Below are 11,520 nucleotides of genomic sequence, written 5' to 3'. Positions count from 1 at the left end.
AACGAACGTCAATATGCTTCGTTCTTGCATGAAGAACCTGATTCTTCGCCAAATAGATAGTACTCATGCTATCATAATGAATAGTGACGGACCTCTGCGATATACCAAGTTCCTCCAAAAGTCCTCGAAGCCAAATAGCCTCCTTCACAGCCTCCGTAACCGTCATATACTCTGCCTCTGTCGTAGACAAAGCCACCGTCGACTGTAAGGTGCATCTCCAACATACTGGCGCACGGGTCAAAGTAAACACATACCCCGTAGTAGACCGGCGTTTATCCAAATCCCCGGCATAATCCGAATCAACATAGCCAATGCATAGCTGCCCACCTGTAGTGTCCCGCTCATAAACTAAACCAACATTGAGCGTACCTCGAATGTACCTCAAAATCCATTTCACGGCGTCCCAATGACCCACTCCTGGATCGTGCATGTATCTCGATACCATGCTTACCGCCTGTGATAAATCTGGCCTCGTACATACCATCGCGTACATCAAGCTCCCAACTGCGCTCGCATATGGAGTCTTCGACATCAACTCATGATCTTCAACTGACTTTGGTGAAAGACCAGCTGAAAGCTTCAAATGGGCTCCCAAAGGTACACTAACTGGCTTCGTATCCATACTAACATGGAATCGCTGTAGAACCTTCTTCAAATAAGCCACTTGTGTCAAACAAATTCTGCCATTCTTCTTGTCTCTGCCGATCTCCATTTCTAGAATGCGCTTCGCCTCACCCAAGTCTTTCATCTCAAACTCATTTGATAGCTGAACTTTCAATTCATCTATAGCCGACCTGGAAATAGAGGCAACCAACATGTCATCGACATAGAGCAACAAATAAATGTACGCACCTCCTTTCAACTTACGAAAATATACGCAAGGATCAAACTGGCTCCGAGTGTACGAATGACCAAGCATAAAACCATCGAATCGCCTATACCACTGTCGAGGAGACTGCTTCAAACCGTATAGCGATTTCTTCAGTTTGCAAACTAATTTTTCCTTCCCTGCAGTTCGAAATCCCAATGGCTGAGTCATATATATTTCTTCATCAAGATCACCATGAAGAAATGCCGTCTTCACATCCAACTGATCTAACTCCAAACCATACTGTGCCACCAAAGCTAGCAAAGTCCGAATCGAAGAATGCTTCACCACCGGAGAGAAAACCTCATTATAGTCAATACCTTCCTCCTGTGCATAGCCCTTCGCAACTAACCTAGCTTTGAACCTCAATGAAGTGCCCTCAATGTCCTTCTTCTTTGTGTATACCCACTTGCAACCAATTGCCTTCCGCCCCTTTGGAAGCTCCACAAGCTCCCATATATCGTTCTTATGAAGAGATTCCATCTTCTCCTGCATAGTCACCTGCCACGAATCAGCCCCCGAACTCTGTTCGGCCTCTCTGAATGTAGTAGGCACCATTTCATCGATACTCTCCACCGAAAGTGCATACGCAACTGTGTCGGCATACCGTGCTGGCATCTGTATGTTTCTCCTCTGTCTCCGAACCGCAATAGAATCCTGAACCTGAGCCGTCGGTTCCTGATCCTGCACATTTGTACTCGTATCCTCCGTGTCATCGTCGTGCTCGCCTGGCGTCACCTCAGTCGGCACCTGCATGGATACTGTACCATCTGGACAATGTGGAGCTGCATCGATCTCCACCACCTGCGATATCTCCTCCGTCGGGTCGCTCTCCACCTGATGAGAGCTGGGAAGCTTCAAGATAGAAGCTTCATCAAACGTGACGTCCCTACTCAGCACAATCTTCTTATCAACTGGATCCCAAAGCTTGTATCCCTTGACACCACGCTTGAATCCTACAAATATGGCCTTCCTAGCTCGAGGTTCCAATTTATCAGTTCTAACATGATAATATGCAGGGCACCCGAATACCTTGAGCTGGTCATAGTCATGTGCTGGCTTTCCCGACCACATCTCCATAGGGGTTTTCCCCTCAATCGCAGATGAAGGCAGCCTATTAATGAGGTGGCTCGCATATGTAAGTGCCTCAGCCCAAAAGATCTTCTCCAAACCACTCTGCGACAATAAGCATCGGATCTTCTCCAGTAAAGACCGATTCAACCTCTCTGCCACCCCATTTTGCTGCGGTGTATGACTAACTGTGAAGTGTCTCTCTATGCCCTCGTCTCGACATAGCTGCTGAAAGGGGTCAGAAGTATACTCACCACCGTTGTCGGATCGCAACGTCTTGATCTTTCTCCCAGTCTGCAGTTCCAATCTCTTCTTCCACTCCACAAACAAATCTAGGACTTCACTCTTCTTCGTCATGGTGTACACCCAACAACGCCTAGAATAGTCATCTACAAAAGTGACGAACCAATGTCGACCACCAAGTGATGCAGTCTTGGTGGGACCCCAAACGTCTGTGTGCACGTAATCCAGGATGCCCCTCGTCTGATGAATGGCAGTCCCGAACTTCACCTTCGTCTTCTTGCCAAGAACACAGTGCTCACAGAACTCAATCTTCCCACTCTTGGCTCCCTTCAATAGCCCCTGCTTGCACAATGCCTGCAGTGACTTTTCACCTGTGTGCCCCAACCTATAGTGCCAAAGTCTGCTCATGTCCGCTTCTGAAATAGCCGAAGCAACCTGGCCAATCTCGGTGCTTCCCTTCAGATAATACAAATTCCGATTGCGGACTCCCCTCATCACCACCAATGATCCCTTAGTAACCTTCGCTACAGCGTTTTCGAAAGTCACCTTGAATCCCTTCGCCTCCAAAGCTCCAACTGAGATAAGATTTTTCTTCAGTTGAGGAACAAATCTCACCTCCTTCAACTCACGGACTACTCCATCGTGCATCCTAATCCGCACGGTACCTATCCCACAAACGCCACAGGATTGATCATTTCCCATGACAACAACACCCCCGTCGACTTTCTCAAAAGATGCAAACCAGTCTCGCCTAGGGGTCACATGAAAAGTAGTGCCGGAATCAAGCATCCAATCTGATGCATCCACATGGTTCACCTCCGGAGTAATCAGTAGAGAAAAACACGAATCATCGGAATCATCGCCTTTCGCAATGTTCACCTCATTGGCCTTCGGGCCCTTTTTCTTGCCATTCTCTTTCTCCTTGAGCTTCGGGCAGTCTCTCTTCCAATGTCCCTGCTCCTTGCAGAATGCACATTGGTTCTTTGTTAATTGGTGGCGGCCTCTAGACTTTGACCTCCCTCTGTTACCACCTTTCGGATATGGGCTTCTACCTCTTGTCGACAAGGCCTCTCCTGAAGTACTAGCGCGGGAAGTCTCCTTGTCCTTCCTCCTCAAATCGTAATTGGTCAATGCGTTAGTCACTTCACTATAGCTGATCGAAGATCTCCCGTTCAACAAAGTGAGCACGAAGGTATCATACTCCTCATCCGGTAAGGAGCCCAACAAAATAATCGCCTTGTACTCATCCGATATCTTCTCATCAACATTCGCCAAGTCCGACAACAACTTTGTATAGTTGTTCACATGAGCCGCTAGCGAGGTGCCTCTGGACATCTGAAATCTGAAGAGTCTTCGCAGCAAGTGCAACCTGTTCTCAACACTCTTTGTGAGATACTTATTGTTGAGAATTTCCCACATCTTCATTGCAGACGTCACCCCAATTACATCATATTTCAGCTCCTGTTCCAAACAGGACATGATCACCCCACAAGCGTTCCTATTCATCTTCTCCCATACCGCCTCTTCATATTTAGGTGGTCTTTCGTGGACCATAATGGTCTCTTCCAAATTCTGAGCATTGAGCGCATCCTGTACGTCGCTCATCCACAAACCAAAGTTGATTTTACCGTCATACTTCACCACACTAATTTTAGTGTTCTGAAAACCAACTTGTATTGTACTCGTCATCGATTTGCTGCTTTCACCTTCTTCTCCCATTGCAAACTAACTTCAAATTGTAGAGAAAGAACAAATTTGATAGAATTAGAAATCACCCAATTGAACCCTAGATCGGATTCCAAATAGATCTCCTATCCACACGAGGAAAGCGAAATCTCCAACGGCAACTCCTAATACTATCTCCACCGAAGCCGAGAACTCCAAGAACTAAGCTTCACACAAGAATCTTCCTCCACCAAAAAAACCCTAGATCTGAAATCTGGGCTAAGTGAGATATCGGCTCTTCCTCTCATCAGTTCAACCAATTTTTACGTGGTTCGGCAAATTGCCTACGTCCACGGGGCAAGGAGGGGGAGAGATCTACTAATAGAGGGAGAGAATACAACTAGAGTTTACAATCACTCAATCTAAACCCTCACACAAACTCTCAAATCCCTCACACAATTATATCTCTCAAAACAACAAACAAAAGCTCTTTTACTTTGCTTGTAGCCGCACAAAAGCAATCAAGTCTCCAAAGCCTTGCACTCGGTTCTGTACCGCAGCCGCAAAAAAAGAAGAAATCAAAACCTCCTGCTCCTTCGCACAAAACCTAAAATAAAAAACAAGCTATATATATAAAGTGTTCATGGGCCTTCGTGGGCTTCGGCTTCGTATCTCTTCGCTTCGGCTTCGAATCCACGCGGAAACAAATCCGCCTCATTCACGTGGTTACGGAAGGGTGGCCCCCACTCACATATATGTTGCATTATCTGCATTCTCTGTGTATGGCTGACTATTGCAAATTTGATCCTTGAAAATAAGGTTCTATACTGTATGCCTTGGCACAATCCACAATGGTCCAACTACTATCCTCACAAATAAATTGGAAGTGATATTGGGTTGGAAATGGAGGAAAAGCAAGAGGGGCAGTGTGGGGGTTGACTGTGGTAAGGGGATGAGGAAAGAGATGGTGGTCGACTAGTAGTTGAACTTCAGTAAGCAGAGAGAAAGGAAGTGGAGGAGGAAGAGGGGGTTGCTGGGAACAGTCGATGGGGGAGATTAAAATGACATTTTAATCTGGATACTATTATTATGTCCAAAGAACTAAAACTTGCTTGCTAAAACCTGCCTGCCTTTACTTTGATATCCCTCCCAAAACAAGCAATATTTACTGTTCCCTTGAAAGTCATATGAGTTGATTTAGCAAACCCTGCACCATCATTTTACATCAAAAACAATAATGGTTCAGGAGTTGGTTTCTGATCCTTGACCATTCATTCCCTACCTTCTCTATATCCTAACCCCAAAATGTGTTTCGAAACCAGTTATATTTCAAGTTCAATATAAATTTCATAAGTTTTCTACATCCTCACCCTAGACATGTTTCTGAACCCATTATCGTTAAAATTTGAACTTTGGTCACACATTTATCAAGTGATTAAAAAAAAGTTGTAATGAGGACATAAAGTGTGGTGAGCTTGCAAGGATGCGGTGATGATGAGTTTGAAGTGGGTGTTGTCCTGTCTTCAAGGCTAGAGAGAGTTTGGATACGTTTTATAATTGAGCTGGTTCGAGATGCAAGTAATTCCTAATGCATCTTGTTATTGCTAATAACTGTATCCTTTTTCTTATATACATATGAACACACATCATACTTTTCTTGGAGATTGTCAGCAAGAATTCCTTCATTTTTTCTCTACGATCTATTTTCAGGAAAAGGTGCTCTGCAGAATTTGCTTTGAAGGGGAAATATGCATGGTTCTTCTTCCATGTCGACACCGCACCCTATGCAAGTATGCCTTTGAATTTTTTACTCTGATGTCTGACGATTGATTTTGCTCTCATTTCTCGGCATTGAGAGCGTCTTCATCCTTGCTCATCCTGGTTAATATTTAGTCTCAATACTAGCACTTTGCTGTACCTATGCAGGGCTTGTTCTGACAAGTGTAAGAAATGCCCCATCTGCCGTGTCTCAATTGAGGAGCGCATGCCTGTGTATGACGTATAAGATCCTGACTTCTATGGGTCCTTCCAAATACCAGAATGGAGGTGTTAATTGTATATACATAGATAAAAATTTTAACTGCATACTTACGCAAGCACAGGTTTCTTTTTTGCGTGCGTGGTGTCTATGTTCAAGGTTATATTTCCCTTGTCCATTATGTGTATATAAATTTATACTGTGGCCGTGGTTGTATTCATCAGTGATGCGTTTTTGAAATTCAGAAAGCTGGGTGAATACAGTGTTGCTGTGCGTAATGAATTATAGTTGTTACCCTTTGCCTTCATGTAAATATATGGTATTTACCTTCTACTTGATGATGATACGAAAAAGTAGTGAACTGTCAATTTGTAGCAAAAGCGATGGATTTGCAAAGTTTATACTGTGTTCTTTCATTCTTAAAATTGGTTGTTCGTATCGGACACACTGTTGAAACAGAGCTACTGCCGGTAATGAGAAGATTGTTTGATTATTTCAGGTCTCTTTCTTTTATTTATGATTTTGTTGGCGGGAATAAATCCGTTCTCTAGCACGATGTATTAGCAGTTTATGTTCCTTGTTCAGAGTAACATTTAAGCTAGTTGACAACTTTGAACAGCTTTCCTTGAGTGTATTTTGAAAATGGAGGAGGAACTAAAATTGTCCAACAATAAATCACTGATTTATTACCCTAGATGGTTGAGAATGATTAGTTTATTAAAAATATTTCTTAACACTTTCTTTATGGGAAATGTGGGATGTGATATTCAAAGGTCAATGCAACAGACTACACCTACGTACGGAATGCCAAGATAAATTGATAAGCAGCGGTTTATAGTATAAATAATGCTGTCTATATGTTAAATTGGACACCAATTTGACGTGTGTTTTCAGGATAATTGTTGAATCCAGACCCTCGGTCGTGACAAATAGTTGTCTTTTGGGGGTAATTGTTTGATTTAGACACTTTAAAAATTTGGAAAGATCGTACCAAGACCTCAAAAATAAAAACTTGACGTGCCTTGGTCCCAATTATTATTTCTATTGTGTATTGACCTTAAATACAATGTATTTTTGTGATTCAGGCCCTTTTATACTGCAAAAAAAAAGTAATTCGGCCCTTAAAAAAATTCTAAAAATACCCCACATAATTGCTCTCTCTCTCTCTCTCTCTCATAGAGTCCATAGGCATAGTGAGATTTTCCCTCTCTTTTCTCTCTCAACTCAATCCACTCCCTAAACCCTCTTCCCATATCTTAGCCACCAACTCTACCGCTAACATTGCTGTTCCTCCGTCTTATCATCCTCTCTCCTAACCCTAACCCTCATCCTCTCTTCTTCTTCGTCCCATTCTACCTCCATCATCCTTGCATCTCCATCCAAATCTAGAAATTAGCTACTTTCCTCCAGATAAGAAATTCAAGCCTTATTCCAGTTAAGAAATTCAGAGCTATTACCCTCACCCACAACTAACCCAATCATTATTAGATAGGTCCTCATCAAACTAACCAATAGAATTATTAGATAGATACTCATCAAACTAACCAATAGAATAAAAAAATATTAAATTCATCTTCTCTTTTTCCTCAAGTCTAATCTCTTTCATCCCTCAATTTTCAACAATGTCTTTCCTCTTCTCTCTCTCCATCTCTCTCTCTCTCTCTCTCTCTCTCTCAACCCTACTAATGCATTTCTCCCAAGATCAAAGCTCACAATATCATATACACAAAAATCCATAAATTTTTATCCTCAAGCTCACTCGCAATCTCTGACCCCTACAAAATTCTTTGAAGTAACTCGCCAACCAAACTCAAAATCCTATCCCTCTCTTCTCTCACCCACGATTTTACCACCATGATTTTAAATATAAGAGTTTCTCATTTTTTATGTTTGGAATGATGAGCATGGATTTTTATTTTTTTATTTGATTTTAGGATTTAAACTTGATGGGAATGGGGGTCCATCCCCGTGATAAATTAATATGGATTTGATCCATGAAAATTCTAAGGTGTATTGAAGCACTTGAAAGTTGGCTACATGTTTATATTCTGCATACATTGATAGATTGTCTTTCTCCATGCATTGGGAGAAGGAAGAGATGGTCTTTGGACTTCTCCATGCAACGAATGTGGTGTACCCAAGAGGTATATCCTCTCTATAAATAGAGGGGAGATGGTGAAGGTTGACAACAAGAAGCAAGAAGAACAACCACATACAACCTGCATGTAATCCTCAAGTGAGTTTGAGAGAAAGTGATCCTCAAGTTAAGTTATACCAATTTGAGAGAAGACCCTTTGTAAGGTTTCATTTGATTATAGTGAAAACAATGAAGAAGGGGCGGGTGAGGACGTAGGCTTAAATTGAGCAGAACCTCGGTAAATCTTGTGTGTGTGTGCAATTTTTCTCTCTGTTTCTTTTTCTCTTCTATTCTTTTTATTCTCATCTCATCACAAAGACGGGAAATACCTTGTTGTCATGTTTATTTCCCAACAATAGTATCAGAGCAATGTTGCTAATCTTCTTGTGTTGAGATGGAGACTCCCATCGGCGGTGTTCGAATGATCAGTTTGAATGGTCGCAATTGGATGATATGGAAAGCAAATATGATTGATCTTCTATATTGCAAGGACCTCTATGCGCCAGTTGAAGGTGAATCCTCTAAGCCAGAGTCCATGATGGCGGATGATTGGAAGAAGCTCGACCAGAAAACCATTGGCACCATTCGGCAATGGGTGGATGACACTGTATTCCATCATGTGTCAAATAAGACTTCGGCGAACAACTTGTGGAAGAAATTTGAAGATCTCTATAAAAGAAAGACCGCCGACAACAAAGCTTTCTTGATTCAGAAGCTTGTCAATCTCAAGTTCAAGGAAGATGATTCTATATCTGAATATTTGAATGAAATTCAAAGTATTATAAATCAACTTACAACCATAAAGATGGTGTTGGAAGATGAACTTCGAGCCCTTCTTTTGCTTAGCTCGTTACTAGATAGTTGAGAGACGCTGGTGGTGTCTCTTAGCAACTCCACACCTGACGGAGTTGTATCCATGAACCAAGTACAAGCAGCCTCTTGAATGAAGAAATACAAAAAAAGTCATCCGGATCCTCCCATTCTCATGCTATTGTTACCGAAAATAGGGAGAATAGCAAATATCGACAGTCTCAGAATCGAGACAAGTCAAGAGGAAAATCAAAGGCTAGAAAGGACATTAGTTGCTATCACTACGAGAAGAATGGGCACATAAAACGGGAATTCCGCAAGCTCAAGAATGGTAAAAATGGGTAACAAAAACTCTTCTCAAATTCTTGGAATTGGAAATATTTCTGTTACTACTAACCTTGGAACAAATGTGGTTCTAAAATATGTTAGATTTGTGCCTGATCTTTGTCTCAATCTTCTCTCCACCAGCAAGCTTGATGAAGAAGGATACACAAGAAACTTTGGTAAAGGATGTTGGAACCTTACCAAAGGATCGCTTGTATTAGCGAGAGGAAAGAAGTGTTGCACTCTCTATAAGACCCAGTTTCACTTAGAGAATGATGAACTTAGAACAATAGAATGTACTTCTATGGATTTGTAGCACAAGTGGCTTGGCCACATGAGCGAAAAAGGGCTACAAACTCTCGCAAGGCGATAATTACTTCCATCCATGCAAGGTACAACACTATCTCACTGTGATCACTGCTTGATTGGAAAACAACACCAGGTAGCTTTTGTTAAAAATTATAACAAAAAGGAAACTAGCATATTGGACTTAGTCTATTAGGATGTATACAGACCCATAAATGAAAAAACTTTTAGTGGTGCCTCATACTTTGTGACATTCATAGATGATGCATCTAGAAAGGTGTGGGTATATATCATAAAAACCAAAGATTAAGTCTTTAAAGTTTTCAAAGACTTTCATACCAAAGTTGAAAGAGAAACTGGAAAGCTCTTGAAGTGTATTCACACTGATAATGGTGGTGAGTATACTTCAAGGATGTTTGAAGACTATTATTCTTTTTATGGCATTAGACACCAAAAGACTGTTCCACACACACCACAACACAATGGGATTGCAGAAAGAATGACCCACTCAATTGTGGAAATGATAAGGAGTATGCTATCCTTAGCTAAATTACCAAAAATAATTTGGAGAGAAGCAGTACGAACAACCTGCTACTTGATAAACTTGTCCCCCTTCTCTTGGATGGAGATATTCCTAAAAGAGTTTGGAGTGGAAATGATATTTCTTATTCTCACTTGCGGGTGTTCGGGTGCAAGGTATTTGTATATGTACCTAAGGAGAAAAGAACAAAGCTTGATAATAAAGCTATTCCATGCATCTTACTAGGATATGGAAATGATGAATTTGGGTATAGCTTGTGAGATCCTAAAAATAAGAAAATTGTGAGGAGCATGTATGTTGTTTTTTGTGAAGATAAAACACTTGCTGAGTTTGTAAAAAAGAGGAGCCACAAAACACTCATATTGTCCCAGATTCAATCTCTACACTAGTTATTTATCCTTCTCCCATGCTAAAAAATAATAATTGTCAATATGTGTAAGAAGAAGAAATTGCAGGTTCCCCAGGTCTTGATCAGGGGGCATGAACACGCAGAGCCACCATATATGGATTAGCCACAAGTACCTCAGTTGAGACGGTCAGAGAGAGAGAGAGAGAACATCAACCCTCAACTAGATACCCTGCTTCAGAGTATACTATGGTAACAGATACAAGTGAACCGAAAAGTTTTCATGAAGCACAAGTTCATGATGATCGTGCAAAATGGAAGAAAGCTATGCAAGAGGAGATGGATTCTTTGTCATGAAGCACAAGTTCATGATGATCGTGCAAAATGGAAGAAAGCTATGCAAGAGGAGATGGATTCTTTGCATAAGAATCACACTTATGACTTGGGTGCAAAATGGAAGAAAGCTATGCAAGAGGAGATGGATTCTTTGCATAAGAATCACACTTATGACTTGGTAGAGCTACTTAAGAACAGAAAAGCCTTAAAAATAAATGGGTGTTCAAAATCAAGAATGAAGGAAATGGCCAAGTCAAGTACAAAGCTCGCTTCGTGGTGAAAGGTTTCAGTCAGAAGCAAGATGTTGACTATGAATTTTTTCTACTGTTGTAAAGATATCTTCTGTTCGGGTTATTCTTGGTCTTGTTGCTTCTTAAGACCTTGAAGTTGAGTAGTTAGATGACAACATTCCTCAATGATGATTTGGTAGAAAAAATCTATATGGACCAGCCAGAGGGTTTCAAGGTAAAGGGCAAATAACACTTGGTTTGCAAATTGAAGAAGAGCTTGTACGGACTCAAGCAGACACCTTGACAGTGGTATAAAAGGTTTGATTCTTTTATGTTTGACCACAGGTACAAAAGAACATCTTCATATCGTTGTGTTTATGTTAAAAAGTTCTCGGATGATGATTTCATTATTCTCTCTCTATGTGTTGATGGTATGCTTATTGTTGGAAAAGATAGGTCTAAAATTTATAGGTTGAAGAAAGAGTTGAGCAAGTCCTTTGATATGAAGGACTTAGGACTAGCACAACTGTAGGCTGTCTAAAAATCACAATAGATAGCTGATCCCCATCAAACACCGATGATGGAAGTTACAATCTGACGACTTCCAGAAGGCTACAATTTGAAGACTTTCACGTAGATCGCTGAAGGTTACAATCTGACGACCT

At 41.3% G+C, this 11,520-nt stretch overlaps 1 protein-coding gene across 1 annotated transcript in view; it reads left to right on the top strand.

Moving 5' to 3' along the window:
- Nucleotides 1-6,156, top strand: part of LOC109833674 — a 20,625-nt gene extending 14,469 nt beyond the window's left edge. Inside the window, exons 13-14 of the mRNA XM_020401427.1 lie at nt 5,558-5,637; nt 5,774-6,156. Coding sequence (XP_020257016.1) covers nt 5,558-5,637; nt 5,774-5,852 — 159 coding nt within the window. The 3' untranslated portion in view covers nt 5,853-6,156. The remainder of the gene's footprint in view (nt 1-5,557; nt 5,638-5,773) is intronic.

Source organism: Asparagus officinalis, chromosome 3, assembly GCF_001876935.1.
Source record: "Asparagus officinalis chromosome 3, Aspof.V1, whole genome shotgun sequence".
Taxonomy (NCBI): domain Eukaryota; kingdom Viridiplantae; phylum Streptophyta; class Magnoliopsida; order Asparagales; family Asparagaceae; genus Asparagus; species Asparagus officinalis.
The sequence above is the reverse complement of the archived record's forward strand: the minus strand, read 5'-3'. Positions and strand labels throughout refer to the sequence as shown.